This window comes from Artemia sp. Qi Xiang Cuo, chromosome 13 (genome assembly GCF_049724085.1).
Source record: "Artemia sp. Qi Xiang Cuo chromosome 13, ASM4972408v1, whole genome shotgun sequence".
Classification (NCBI taxonomy): Eukaryota; Metazoa; Arthropoda; class Branchiopoda; order Anostraca; family Artemiidae; genus Artemia; species Artemia sp. Qi Xiang Cuo.
The window spans coordinates 68,465,698-68,481,647 of record NC_142806.1 but is presented as its reverse complement, the minus strand read 5'-3'; the positions used below and the strand labels follow the sequence as shown (position 1 = coordinate 68,481,647).

General features: G+C 37.0%; 1 protein-coding gene across 2 annotated transcripts in view; it reads left to right on the top strand.

Moving 5' to 3' along the window:
* The window catches only part of LOC148945587 (sphingomyelin phosphodiesterase-like), a 262,974-nt gene that overhangs the window by 196,083 nt on the left and 50,941 nt on the right, over positions 1-15,950 (top strand). For both annotated transcript variants that reach the window (XM_089098599.1, XM_089098600.1), the window contains exon 9: positions 14,744-14,914. In XM_089098599.1, coding sequence (XP_088954725.1) covers positions 14,744-14,914 — 171 coding nt within the window. The remainder of the gene's footprint in view (positions 1-14,743; positions 14,915-15,950) is intronic.

Here is a 15,950-nt window from a genome sequence, read left to right as displayed (position 1 = left end):
GCTAGTCACTCTTTATTCACTTTCAACTATTAAAAAAGGCACTAGCCCTTTCAATTTCCAATCAAATGAACCCTTTAGAAGTTTCTAGGACAACGCTTTCAATAAAAACCTTATATGCCCCCAGGGCATAAATTGCAACCCTTGCCCTGAGGGCTGGGGGGGGGGTTTCATCCTCAAAGACCTAATTTCCGGAACTTTCTGCAATGTTTAACAAAATTGCTATCTGAAAACTTTGATTGGTTGTGTTTGGGGGAATGGGAGGCGTGAGAGGGGGGCTAGTTACCCTCCAATCACTTTCAACTATTAAAAAGGGTACTAGCCCTCTCAATTTCCAATTAAATGAGCCCCTTTTGAAGTTTTTACGACAACAATATCCGTAAAAACCTTCAATTTCCAATCAAATTAGCCCTTTTTGAAATTTCTACAACCACTTTCTATATGAACCTTATATGCATCCAGGGCATAACTTAGAACCCTTTCACTGAGGGCTCTGATTCGGTTATCATCCTAAGAGACCTAATTTCTAGACCTTTCGACTACGTTGAACAAAATAGATAACTCAAAATTTTGATTGGATGTGTATTGGTAAATGGTGGGCGTGAGAGGGGGGTTAGTTGCCCTTCAATATTTTTGACTATTTAAAGGGCACTAGCCCTTTTAATTTCCAATTGAATGAGCCCTTTTTGAAGTTTCTAGAACATCACTTTCTAGAAAAACCTTATATGCCCCTAGGCCATAACTTACGACCCTTGCCCTGAGAGCTCTGGAGGTGGAGTCGTTTTCATTCTTAAAGACCTAATTTCCAAAACTTTCAACTACGTTGAATAAAGTGACTATCTAAAAATTTTGATTGGATGTGTTTGGGGATAAGGTGGGTGAGAGAGGGGGGTTCGTTGCCCCCAAATCACTTTCAAGACTATTAAAAAGGGCAATATCCCTTTGAGTTTCCAATCGAATGAGCTCTTTTTCAAGTTTCTACGACAAATATTTCAATAAAAACTTATATGCAACCTGGGCATAACTTATAACCCTTGCCCTGAAGAATGTGGGGGAAGTTATCTAATCAAAGTTATAATTTCTCAAAATTTCGATTGGATGTTTCTGGGGAAATGATGGGCGTGGAAGAGATGTTAGTTGCCTGCCAATCCCTTTCGACTATTAAAAAAGGTACTAAACCCTTTGAATTTCCAATCGAATAAGCCCTTTTTGAAGTTTCTAAGACAACACTCTCTAAAAAAAAACCTTATACGCCCCAGGCCATAACTTACACGCCTTTCCCTGAGGGCTGTGATGGAGGGTCCTCCTCAAAAACATAATTTATATCTGGAAATCAACTACGCTGAAAAATATGGCTATCTAAAAATTTTGATTGGATGTGTTTGGGGCAAAGGTGGGCGTGAGAGGGGGTTATTTACCCTCAAATCATTTTCGACTCATAAAAAGGGCACTAGAACTTTGAATTTTCAATCAAATGACACCTTTTTCAAGTTTCTAGGACAAATATTTCAATAAAAACTTATATGCCCCAAGGGCATAACTTATAAGCCTTGCCCTTAAGACTATGGAAGAAATGTCGTGCTCAAAGGTATAATTTCCTGAACTTTAAACTGCGTGGAACAAAAAGCCTATCTCAAAATTTTGATTGCATGAGTTTTGGGAAATGGTGGACGTGGAAGGGGTGTTAGTTGCCTCCCAATCACTTTCGACTATTAAAAAGGGCACTAGGCATTTCAATTTCCAGTCGAATGAGCCCTTTTTGAAGTTTCTACGACAACGCGTTCTATACAATACCTTATATGCCACCAGGACATAACTTACAACCCTGGCCCTGAGGGCTGTGGGAGGTTTGTCATCCTCAAAGACCTAAGTTCCAGAACTTTCAACTACGTTGGACAAAATGGCTATCTCTAAACTTTGATTGAATGTGATTGGGGAAATGGTGGGCATGAGAGGGGATTAGTTGCCCTTCAATCACTTTCGACTATTAAAAAGGGCACTAGCACTTTGAGCTCCCAATCGAATGACCTTTTTTTGAATTTTTGACGACAGCACCTTCTATAAGAACCTTATATGCACCCAGGGAATAAGTTAAAACCTTTGCCCTGTGGGCTGTGGGGGAGTGTCCTCCTCAAAAATATAATTTCTATCTGGAAATCAACTACGCTGAATTAAATGGCTATCTTAATATTTTCATTGGATGTGTTTCGGGGAATGGTGGGCGTGGAAGGGGTGTTAGTTGCCTTATATTCAGCTTTCGACTATTAAAACGGGAACAAGCCATTCCAATTCGAAATGGAATGAACCCGTTTCCAAGTTTCTGTTACAACTTATTCGATACGAAATATCCTAGTTTAAAGGAAAAAAATAATGTATGATACATTGTTCCAACGTCGTTATTGTATTCCCCCAGGGCATAACTTAAAACCCTTGCCCTGAGGGTTGTGGGGGAGTGATCTCATCAGAAACATATTTTCTATCTGGAAACAAACTACGCTGAACAAAATGGCTATCTCAAAATTTTGGTTGGATGTGTTTTGGGAAATGGTGGGCGCGGAACGGTGTTAGTTGCCTTCCAATCACTTTCGACTATTAAAAAGGGCACAAGCCACTCCAATTTTCAATTGAATTAGCCCTTTTCGAAATTTCTACGTCAACCTCTTCGATACAAAGGGCCCTGGTCTAAAGGAAAAAAATAATAAATAAAACATTGTGCCAACATCGTTCTTATACACCCCCACGGCATAACTTAAAATCCTTGCCCAGAGGGTTGTGGGGAGTGGCTTCCTCATAAATATATTTTCTATCTGTAAATCAACTAGGCTGAACAAAATGGCTATCTCAAAATTTTGATTGGATGTGTTGGGGGTATGGTTTGGTGTGTGAGGGGGGGGGCTAGTTGCCCTCCAATCCCTTCCTACTATTAAAAAGGTCACTAGCAACTCCAATTTTCAATCGAAGTTTCTACGACAATTCCTTCGATACGAAGTGCCCTGGTCGTTCTTTACAACATCGTTCTTGACTTTGGCAGCGCTATTGTGCTGCCTATGATATGCTTCTCATCAAAGTTTTTGAGACAGCAATTTTTTTTAAAAAAATTCCAAAGGTTAACAATGTTTCAGGTGTTGACAGTCCCTCCAGCCCCTGTGGCAAGGAATTAGAAAGTTATGGAAGTTGCCCATTGTTAACATATAAGGTTGTTATGGAAAGGGTAGTCATTTGCGATATCTCAAAAAGTCTGAGGGAATTAAGCTGAAAGTTGCATGGCAAGTTGAAAGCCATGTTGAAAAATGGTTTGGGGGCTATGAGTCCCAATCCTCTGCCCATTTTAGCTGCAATGTCCCCAAAGGTATCTGAGCAAAATTTTGGAAAGACCACCTTTTTCATAATTATCAAAAAGTCAAATAACTGTGCTGCCAGGGATTACAAAACCCCCAACAGCCTCAGGGATAAGTGTTGTATTTTACGTAAGATGTAATTTGTTTATATTTAAGGTTGGTTATTGGGAAAAGGAAATATGTTTGACCTTGAGTTTCCAATAAGGCTAGGGGTATTAAGGTAAAAGCCTTGGAAAATGTCGAGGGTGATGTCAAACAAATCAAAAGAAACTACATGCAGGAAGGCTGTCATGAGGGTACAATAGCAATATCTAAGGAAGTACGAAGGGCCTTAAGTTGGGACTTTAAAAGCATGTTGAGGGGAAGTTAAAAAAGGAATGGAGGGTAACCAGCCCCCCTCGTCTTTCCCTTTTAGATGCTCTCCTTTACACTGCTAGAAATCTTAAAAGCCATTTTATTCAATAGTTACAACATCTAACCGATATGCCGCAGGAGATGCATTTTCCCAACAGCCACGGGGAAGAATTGTAAATTACCAAGTTTGTCCATTTTTAACAGGATTTATCAGAGGCAACGCTATAGCGTTGCCTATAGTAAAGGCCATACGGCTCCAATGTTTTATTATTATTTATTATTTTTGTTTCCCAGAGGCACTTCATATGGAAGGGGTCGTCGTGGAAATTTAGAAAGGAGCTCATTCGATTGGAAATCGAGAGTTCTAGTGCCATTTTAAATAGTCTAAAGTGATTAGAGGGTAACTAGCCCCCCCCCACGCCCATCATTCCCCCAAACACATCCAATCATGATTTTGAGATAGTCATTTTGTTCAGCGTAGCTGTTTTCGAGATAGAAAATATATTTTTGAGGAGGAAACTCCCCCACAACCCTCAAGGCAAGGGTTTTAAGTTATGCCCGAGGGGCATATAAGAACGGTGTTGGCACAATGTATTATTTATTATTTTCTTTCCTTTGGAGCAGGGCACTTCGCATCGAAGAAGTTGTCGTAGAAACTTCGAAAAGGGTTTATTCAATTGGAAATCGGAGTGGCTTGTGCCCTTTTCAAGTCGAAAGTAATTGAAAGGCAACTAACACCCCTTCCACGCCCACCATTTCCCGAAACACATCCAATCAAAATTTTGAGATGGCCATTTTGTCCAGCGTAGTTAATTTCCAGATAGAAATTATGTTTTTGAGGACGACACTCCCCCACAGCCTTCAGGGCAAGGGTTGTAAGTTATGCCCTGGGGGTATATACGGTTTTTAAAGAAGGGGTTGTCGCAGAAACTTCAAAATAGGCTCATTTGATTGGAAATTCAAAGGGCTAGTGCCCTTTTTTACAGCCGAAAGTGATTGGAGGGCAACTAACCCGCCTGTCACGCCCACCTTTTCCCCAAACACATCCAATCAAAATTTTGAGATAGCCATTTCGTTCAGCGTAGTTTGTTTCCAGATAGAAAATATATTTCTGATGAGATCAAGGCTATGGGGGAGGACACTCCCCCACAGCCTTCAGGGCAAGGGTTGTAAGTTATGCCCTGGGGGCATGTAAGGTTTTGTATAGACAATATTGTCATAGAAACTTCAGAAAGGGCTCATTCGATAGGAAATTTAAATGGCTAATTCCCTTTTTAATAGTCAAAAGTGATTCTAAGGCAACTGAAACCCCTTCCACGCCCACCATTTCCCCAATCACATCCAATCAAAATTATGATAAGCCATCTTGTTCAACAAAGTTGAAAGTTCTGTAAATTATATGTTTGAGCAGGACACCCCCTCCCCATAGTTTTCAGGGGCAAGGGTTATAAGTTATGCCCTGGGGGCATATATGGTTCTTAATGAAGGAATGCTCGTATCAACTTCAGAGAGGGCTCGTTTGATTGGAAATTGAAAGTTCTAGTTCACTTTTTAAGCGTCAAAAGATATTGGAGGGTAACCAGATCCCCCCCACCCCAAACCCTTTTTTCCCAAATGCATACAATAAAAATTTTAAGAAAGCTGTTTTGTTAAAAATAGTTCAAAGATCATATAACAAAAATTCCGGTGTCGCACAACCCCCGAGGGCCCGGGGGCAAGCCTTTTAAGTTATGCCCTGGGGGCAAATGTGGGTCTTATGGAAGGGATGCTCGTATTAACTTAAGAGAGGGCTCATTTGATTGGAAATTGAAAGTTCTAGTTCACTTTTTAAGAGTCAAAAGAGATTGGAGGGCACAGAACCCCCTCCCTCTACCCCCTTTTTTCCTCAAACCCATCCGATAAGAACTAAGAGATAGCTTTTTCTTAAATAGTTCAAAGGCCATATAACAAAAACTCCGGGGTCGACACAGCCCGAGGGCAGGCGTTGTAAGTTATGCCCTTGGGGAATATATGGTTCTTATTGAAGGGAAGCTCGTAAAAACTTCAGAGATGGCTCATTTGATTGGAAATTGAACGTTCTAGTTCAGTTTTTTAGAGTCAAAAGAGATTTCATGGCAACTAGCCCCCTCACTCCCCTTTTCCCCCAAATGCGTCCAATAAAAATTTTGAGATAGTCATTAAGTTAAAATTTGCTCAAAAGTCAGATAATAAAAACTCAGGTGTCGTTACAACCCCCCAGGGCCCGGGTAAAGGCGTTGTAAATTATGCCCTGGGGCATATATGGTTTGTATAAAAGGGATGCTCGTAAAAACTTCAGGGAGTGCTCATTTGATTGGAAATTGAGAGTTTGAGCTCATTTATTAATAGTCAAAAGAGATCCGAGGGCAGATAGCCCCCCCCCACGCCTTCTTATTCCAAACCCATCTGATGAAAATTTTGAGGTAGACATTTTTTTAAAAATAGTTAAAAGGTCAGATAAGAAAAAATCTGGTGTCAATACAACCCCCCAGGGCCCAGGGGAAGGCGTTCTAAGTTATGCCCTAAGGGCATGTATGGTTCTTATGAAAGATATGCTCGCATAAACTTTCTAGAGGGTTCATTTGATTGGAAATTGAAAGTTTTAGTTTACTTTTTAAAAGTCAAGAGAGTTAAGGTCAACTTTTTAAAAGTAAACTAGCCCCTCCCCCACGCTCTTTTTTCTCCAAACCCATCCTCTACAAATTTTGACGTATCCAGTTTTTTGGAAATCGTTCAAAAATTCTATAACAAAAACTCCCCCAGGGCCAGGGGTATAGGCGTTGTAAGTGTTTTCCTGGAGCCGTATAGGGTTCTTATGAAAGGGATGCTCGTATAAACTTCAGGGGTGCTCATTTGATTAAAAATTGAAAGTTCTAGTTCAATTTTTAAGACTCAAAAGGTATTCAAGGGCAACTAGCCCCCCCCCCCCCACACACACACGCCCTTTTTTCCCCAAGCACATCCGATAAAATTTTTATAATAGCCATTTCGTTAAAAATATTTCAAAGGTCAGATAAGAAAAATTCCTGTGTCGACGGAACCCACCAGCGTCCGGGGGCCGGCGTTATGAGTAATGCTCTAGGGGCATATATAGTTCTTATGGAAGGGATGCTCGTATAAACTTCAAAGAGGGCTCATTTGATTGGAAATTGAAAGTTCTAGTTCACTTTTTAAGAGTCAAAAGTGACCAGAGGGCAACTAGTCCCCCCCCCTTCGCCCTAAATGCATCAGATAAAATTTTGAGATAGACATTTTGTTAAAAATAGTTTAAAGTTCAGATAGCAAAAAACTCACAGTGTCGACAAAGCCTTCAGGGCCCGGGGGTAGGCGTTGAAAGTTATGTCCTGGGGGCATATATGGTTGTTACAGAAGGGATGCTCGTATATACTTCCTAGAGTGTTCGTTTAATTTGAGATTGAAAGTTGTAATTCACTTTTTAAGAGTCATAAGTGATTGGAGGGCAGCTAGCCTCCCCCCCCCAAACTCTATTGGCACTTCACTGAAAACTATAAGCGTCTTGAACAGTCTTGGAAAGAATAAACAACATCAAATTGAATATTTGATGTATAATAATATTAATCGTTGAAAGATCCATCAGTTCAAGAATTTATTTCACTGTAATTGTATTTTTATTTTCAATGCTATAAGGACTGGAAAAGAAAATACTTGTAATATAATTCGTTTTCAGTTAAGCGCCAATGACGCAGTAGGCTTTTGGTTTTTATTTACAGTTAGGAAAAGAGGCAGTATCCAAACATTTGTTTGTAGTGAAACTATATTCGTCTTTGACAACTTTAAAAAGAGCTAATAAATTAAACTGTACATTTGACGCATAATGGTATTTATTGCTGAAAGTTGCTCAGTTCAAAATTTTAATATAATTTTAATGTTTATTTTCAATATTAAGCATATAAGAAAATATTTGTCATTAAAGTTGTTTTCAGTGAAGCACTACTAACGCAGTAGGTTTTAGACATTTACAGTGAGAGAAGGAGGTCATACCCAAATTCTTGTTTGTAGTGATTTTTGTTCGTTTCAAGCTTCATTTGCATATTCTATTTAAGTTTCACTTGTTTTAAGATTTATTTATTAATTTACATTAACATCTATTGTATGTTTGATTGCGTTGACTGTTTATTTAATTTTTGTTCGTTTTAAGTTTCAATTACACTTCAATAGGAAAATATTTTTTCGTTTTAAGCTTGATTTTCATATTCAACAGATGCATTTCATGCTTTTAGATCTATTTATTTATTCAGATTATTACTTGTTGTATAGTTTTTGCTATGATTCTTTATTTAATTTCTGTTCGTTTTGGGTTTCATTCATTCTTTAATAGTAATTTCTGGTCGTTTTGAGTTTGAATTTTAAATGGTATTTGTATCTGCTGAGCTTAAGTATAAAATGGCCTTTACTTTGCTTTCAAAAATTTACTTTTCGGAAAGTTTTTTTAATTAATCACTGGGAAAGAAGGGAAATGTTTGATTCTGGGTGCGTCCGAAAAGACTAAGGGTATTGAGGTGAAATTTTTAGGAGTCTTGAGGGGTACATAGAAACAATCTGAATCCAAGTTATTAAAAAGTCATATTTAGAATATCTTAGGAGCAGATAAGGGTAAAAACTTGAAACATTCAGGACCATTACTACTACTACTACTACTACTATTACTACTACTACTAATACCACTAATACTAATACTACTACTACTACTACTACTACTACTACTACTACTACATCTACTACTACTACTACTACTACTACTACTACTACTACTACTACTACTACCAATACTACTAGTACTACTACTGTGGCTTCAAATGGACTGGTTGCGACTGCAACACTGACTACTTCCGAATGCGACAGCTTGTGACTGTGACTGCGAGGGCTCGTGACCGTTTCCATATTTACGTGGTAACTACTTTCATGGAATAGTCGATGGTATTAAAAAAAATAAAAATCAAAACACAATACGTGCATGCTGATTATCAAAAGGACATATTAGCAATATCTTAAAAGAGTGGTTCTGAAATATTTTAGAAGTGGCTTAGAGTAGGAATGTTCAATCAAAAGATACTATGTGCATCTCGGTTGTCAGAAGGGCTAATCTAAAAGTATTCCAGACAAGGCTATTACTATTTGGGGAACGTTGAGGGTGTGTTGAAATGCACCGAATACCTCTAATTAGATATAATAATTATAATTCGATATTTTAATTCTTACACGAGAGACATGAAAAGCTGGAGAAAAATTACGAACAAAAATTGAAAACTACCAACAGAAACTAATTAAATAAAACTCTAGAAAAGGAAGTTTTCAAATCAACGTAAAGAACAACATAAAATTTAGGGTCATCAGAAATAAATTCCTACAATAGTTCAAACTCATAATGACCAGAAATTACTATTAAAGAATAAAGAAAACCAAGACGAACAGAAATTAGAATAAACGACAATAGATCACATAGAAATAAGAGGCACTAATATATATGAATAATAAATCCTAGAATGAGTAAAAATTAAATTGAATGTTCAAGTCAAACTTAAAACGAATAACAATTATTACAAACAAGAGTTTGGTCACTGCCCCCTTATGCCCCTTATTTAGTCGCAAAAGTCTAAAGCTTGATGCGTCATTTGCGCTATACTGAAAACGAAATATTTCAATGATATTTTCTTATAACATAGAAAAATAAAAATAGAAATTACAGTGAAGTAAAAAATTTTATCACTGAGAATCTATATGATTCATTATTATATGATTTTATATTTATTTGTCGTCGATATCATACAAAATAAAGGTATAGTGTACAAGAGACATGTAGTTTTCAATAAAACAGAACTTTTTTGAATTTTTCTTTGAACTCATTCCAACTTTCGATTTTGCTTTATCTATTCTCTGTATCCCTAATTATTTCTATTTCTCTAACATCTCTATTTCCCTTTCTTTAATTCAATTAAAATATCACTCTTTTTAAAATTCAACATTGGTACACCTTATAAGTGGAAACTAAATATTAAATAGGCCTTTTTTCAACTGTAAGTAAGTAGCAATTATTCAATTCAGTTGAATTCAATTTATTAAACACAACAATAATTACATAAGTACACTTAGATGCTAGAGGTCTCAAGAAGCATAGCTTGTGGAGAACTTCGTACCAATCACAAAATCCACACAAAACAAATCAGGGAAGAAAAAAAATACAACAATATCTCGAAAATATAACCACAATACGAGAAAAATAAGAAAAAAAAACAAACAACTACTTCACAATAACATTAGACTCAATTTCCTCCAAACTGAAATTTTCTGTATTTTATTTAAATTCTAAACCGTTAATAATAAAATTGAAAACGGGTTTCTAATGGAATTCAGCATAATGAGAGAAGATAAAAGAAAAGAAGAAAAAACTAGATAAATTAAAGTGAAAAAAAAAACAGATAAAGCAAAATGAATAAACAAGTAAAGCAAACAAAAATACTTCAAGGCTTAGAGAATATTTTTCTGCAAAGGGAAGAAGAGTTTTTAATAAGAGAAAGTTCACTGGGAATAGAGTTACAAAGAGCAATTGCTCAATAAATTGGTCACCTCTGAGGAAACCCTTTTAGGCAGCCGACATAGGTGAAAAGAGCTCCGAAGCAAAGTCTGGCATTTACGTGTTGATGCTCGATTGAAGTAGGACATGATGTTCAGTGGAAGCGAGAAATTGATGGCTCGAAGAGGTAGCTTTAGTTTCTCCTTCTTGATGACCATACCTAAGGCATATAGAACTGTATCACTGTAAAGATCAGCTATAGGATAGATTCGGGGAAGGCGAAAAGTTGCCTTCACCGCTCTATTCTGTGTTGTTCGGAGTTGCCGAAGGGAAAAATAGCTAGTATTGCCCCATGCAGTGCAGCAATAAGAAAGATAAGGAAGGACAAATGCATAGTAAAGAGAAAGCATTACATCGTGACGAAAAAATTGATTGGCACGATGAAGGATAGACATTTGACGAGAAATTATATAACGTGTATAGCAAATATCAGCAACATTAAAACTTAAAATAAACAGAAATTATTCCGTATATGAGGGGGGTTGCCCCCTCCTCAATACTTCGCTCTTTGCGCTTTAATTTTTCACCACTTTAAAAAAAAATTTACTCATTGTTTTAATTATCAGGAGTGGTTTTTAAAGAATTTGGAAAAAATTTGAACTTTAGTATAAAGAGCGAGGTTTTGAGGAGAGGGCAACCCCCCTCATATACGAAATAATTTCTGTTCGTTTTAAGTTTTTATGTTGCTCCTTACTTTCAGTTAAAAACAGAATTATATTTAATTTCATTTGTCGTATAGGATGTTCTGGCAAATTTCCCCAGTATAAAATTTCCCCTGAAAATTTCACCCCCCCCTGGAAACTTCCTTCTCCATATAAAATTCTTCCCGTGCAAAATCCCCTCAGCATAAAATTCGTCCTTCCGTCCTCATCCGAAAAATGTATGCATACTTCCCAATAACAAATACTGTACGTAAACAATGGGCAAATTTTAAACCATCTCCCGGGGGGCTGTGGGGGCCATGTTATCTCTAAAGACATAGTTTATTGGTCATTTCAACTATGTTGAAAAAAATAGCTATCTCAAAGTTTTGATCAATTTTTTGGTCACTTAAAAAGAACACTAGAAATTTTGATTTCCGCTAGAATAAGCCCTCTGCCGTCATTCTAAAACCACTGGGTCGATTCTATCACCTCTGAAAGAAAAAACACGCATCCGTGATCTTTCTTTTGGCAAGAAACACAAAATTCCACATTTTTGCAGATAGGAGTTTGAAACCTGTATAGTAGGGTTTTCTGATACGCTAAATTTAATGGCGTAATTTTCATGAAGATTCTAGGACTTTTAGGGGGTTTATCCTTAATTTTCCGAAAATCATGCAAATTTTCTCAGGCTCGTAGCCTTTAATGGATAAGATTAAACTTAATGAAACTTATATATATGGAATCAGCATAATAAGCCAATTGTTTTGATATATCTATTGGTATCAAAGTTCCATCTTTTAGGGTTTCGGTTACTATTGAGCCGGGTCACTCCTTACAGTTTGTTACCACGAACTGTTTGAAAACTGGAGGCTTTAGTTTCTTCCTGTCTGTTCTTCCTTGCTTGTAAACTGCATTTTCACATTTCTTTCTTAATAATCTGCAAAACTTCGGCAACTTTCGGTAGAATATTGCAGATGGTTTTAAGGGTTCGGGATTGATTGTATTTCTACTACTACTACTACTACTAACAACTCACCGCAGCACCAAGCCGCCTGAGGCCAACACAGCTACGCACGCTCCTCCTCCACCCCAATCTATTCAAAGCCTCCCTTTTTACACCCGCCAACGAAGTTCCCATTTCCTGTAAATCTTTCTTTATTAGGTCCTCCCACCCCAGACGGGGACGACCTGCTTTCCGTTTAGCCCTAGATGGTTGGCCGAAAAGAACAATCTTCGGTAATCTGTCATCCTTCATCCGCACAACATGCCCTAACCACCTCAACCTTTCTTTCATTATAGACCTAGAAAGCGGTATTGAACCACATTTTTCGTAAAGCCTATTGTTTGAAATACGGTCAGTCAGCTGGGCACCCAGAACAATCCTTAAGCAATTTCTCAGGAAAACATCTAGCAAATCTTCATGCACTTTTCGGAGCGTCCATACTTCAGAGCCATATTTGACCACTGTCATCACTGTAGCTTCTAAGATTCTAATCTTGGTTTGCAGACTTATCTTCCTATTCTTCCAGACTTTTTTTAACTGTGAAAACACACCCTGAGCCTTGGCTATTCTATTTTTAACATCTTCACTACTCCCACCATCTTTACTAATAATACTACCAAGGTAAGTGAAACTGCCCACCTGATCAATCTTTTCATTACCCAACGTCACCTTTTCATCTTCACTTATTCCTAGCCTTAGTGACTTGGTCTTCCTAACATTAATTTTCAAACCAATACTAGCACCCTGAACTCGCAAAACCTCTAGAACTTCATTCATTTTGCTCACACTTTCATCTAGGATGCTTAAATCATCAGCATAATCCAAGTCGAGGAGACTTTTTCCTCCCCATTTGATTCTATGGTCTCCCATTGCCTTTCCTGTACTCCTTAAAACAAAGTCCATCAAAATGATCCATATAAAGGGGGATAGAACGCAACCCTGCTTAACTCCTGATTTAATACAAAACCAGCTACTACCCTCATTTCCTACCTTAACCGCAGCAGTGTTATTCTCGTACATAGCACTAATCACTTTAACGTATTTGTCTGGTATACCATACAAGGATAAAACTTTTACTAAAGCTCCTCTATCAACAGAATCGAACGTTTGCTCATGATCTATAAAACTGCGGACCAAAGGTGTTTGAAAACTTAGGCACATCTCAATTATTAATCTAAGAGTGAAAATTTGGTCAACACATCCTCTACCTTTTCTAAAACCGCACTGCTCTTCTCTTGAAACTTTGTCTACGGCATCTCTTAGTCTAAAAAGTATCATATTACTAAGCAATTTGCTACCTACAGAGACCAGACTAATGCCTCGATAATTACCACACTCACTTTTATCACCTTTCTTATAAAGTGGCTTAATTAAGGTTTTCCTAAAATCGTTAGGTACTTCCCCTTTTTCAAAAATCATATTCATAATCTCCAATAACTTATTTCTAACCTCAGAGCCACCATATTTAAGAAACTCATTTACTACCCTATCAGCACATGGAGCATTATTATTCTTTAATCCTTTTAGTACTGTTGCTAATTCTTCCTCACAAAACAAATCTTCCTTCACATCCAAGGTATCACAAACTTTTTCATTTTCCTCTATATTTTTTCCTGCAACTCTATCTCGGTTAAGCAAATTCTCAAAATGTTCGGCCCATCTTGCTTTAGCTTTTGTCTTATCGCTAATTGCCACCCCATTCCTATCTTTAACTGGGACAAGTCCGGATTGACTACTACCTCTCAATTTGTTAACGTGCCAGTACAATATTTTACTATTATGCCATCTAGCTGCATCTTCTAAATCCTCGGCAATTTTATCCATGGCCTCCACTTCACACCTCCTTAGTTCATATTTCAATGCTTTCTCCACTTTCTTTACATTTCTTTTGTTTTCATGTGATGTATCACTCAGATAATTCTTGAACAAGTCCTTTCTCCTTTCTATTAAACTTAAAGCTTTTTCACTAATATTCTTAGCTGCAGTTCTAGCTGTCTTCCCTAATACAACTTCAGCAACTTCACAAATTCTAGTATTTCTAGTAGGGCTATTTTTAATTTACTTGTATTTTACATCATATCTCAGATAGTTCGTCAAACACATATAAAAACAACGACTACAAAGTAATACTTTCGGTGATTCGGGTTTGATCTGTAGATTTTCAGTAGTTTCCTAACATTTTCTTGTCTCGATACGGAATAGAGATTTGACTGATCTCCTAAAAAAAATGATAAAAGTAAAAACCTGCCTGCGCACCAAAGTTAACAAATAACCATTCACTTTTTGGGTGGGGTTTCATACATCAAATACAGGAAATAATAATAAGTTTCAGGTTTATTATGCAATTCAGAAAGCCGATCTCTCGTATATTATCAGTAGTTACAGAGCTACAATAATTGACGGACGGAGTAGCTTTGTGTCTCTTATAGGTAAGGAGCTAGGAGGGGCTGGGGTCTGATAGACCCCAACCAACCAAAAGTGACTTTTCTTGTGAATTACAAGAAATCGAATTAGAGCTGCAAAGGATGACAAAAATCTAAATGTCTCAACCGTGCGAGTTTCGTGGTGCTTTGATCTTGTTTGATGTATTCTTTCTATTCTTTAGTATACATTTGATGTGCCAATAAAGGCTAACTGAGAAATGTTCACAGGTTTTTATTTTTTGCTAAAACATTTGTATTCTGGGGTTTACTAGAACCCACCCAACCAGTTGAATAAATGTGTTCCACCCAAACAGTTAGTTAACCTTTATTCACCCGAAGGGCTCAAGGTGAAGCTGATTTAAAATGTCTTCCAGGTGGATCATTCATGAGTCCCGCGATCCAGCAAATGGGCTTCAGTTTATTCAATCTGAATTAGAAAAAGCAGAAGCAGCTGGCGAGAAAGTTTATATTATCTCACATATCGTACCTGGAAAAGGGGATTGCTGGCAAATCTACACAAGGGAACTGAACAAAGTGGTGAATCGGTAGGAGAGTTAGTTTATTCTATTCGTCCGTACTTTTCATTTCTTCGAGCATATTTTGATGTGCTTTTTTTTTAACGTTTGTTTTTTGTTCAAATCAGAAATGTCACTCATTATGGTCACTTGCAATGGTCGAATTTGTAGTGTAAACGTACTTATACACAACTGAGAACGTCCTATGTTAATGGTCCAATATGTTAATCTAATGGTCCTATGTTAATTTTAAATTACGTCACAGCTGAGGTCCTTGCCAAATACCAGCTTTGTTCTTATTATGCACTGACTTGAAATTTTCCTAGCGGGTTGTTGTGTTTTTTCTTCAGTAGTGTTCCTTCTTTGTTGTTTTGTGCGTCATGATTGTCTTTGCAATTAGGTCGTAGGTCAACTACGCTGTGTTCAGTTTATGATTCAATGCTATACAATCCTCTTTAATTTTCTAACTATCGATGGAGTTTTTAGAATTTGTATTCGTTCTTGGAATGAAATTGGGGATGTGCTGTCAATTGGAGGCTTTAGAACTGAACCGGTCCAGTTTCCAAAAGTAACTCGGTTATTTTAGCCCCTTGATCTTACTTGTCAACCAATTATTATCTGGAATTTTCGTGTACGTAAAACTAAGAAGAGGGCATCAAGGGGCTCCCTTCTAAAGGAAGGGAGGTATATGAAAGGCTATTTTCAAGTGTTTGTCCATTATAAAACGGATAAAAGGCCAAGGGAGAGCTTCTAAAGATTTCTAATTCACCAAGGAAATACTTTTAAGATTTCTATACCAAGAAAGGAACTTTAGCTTCCTAATCCCTATTTGAATGAGGAAAGCTGAATCAGAAAATCAGAAGAGAAATTATATTTAAATTTATTATAATTTACAATTAATAATTATAAATTATTTTTTTATTTATAACTTATAATTTATATATTATGTTATAATCTATATATTATATAATTTATATATTATAATTCATATATATTATTATTTATATATCATTATTGTGCGGTATAACACTATGCGGTGTGTGCGGTAGTAATACTATATATTATT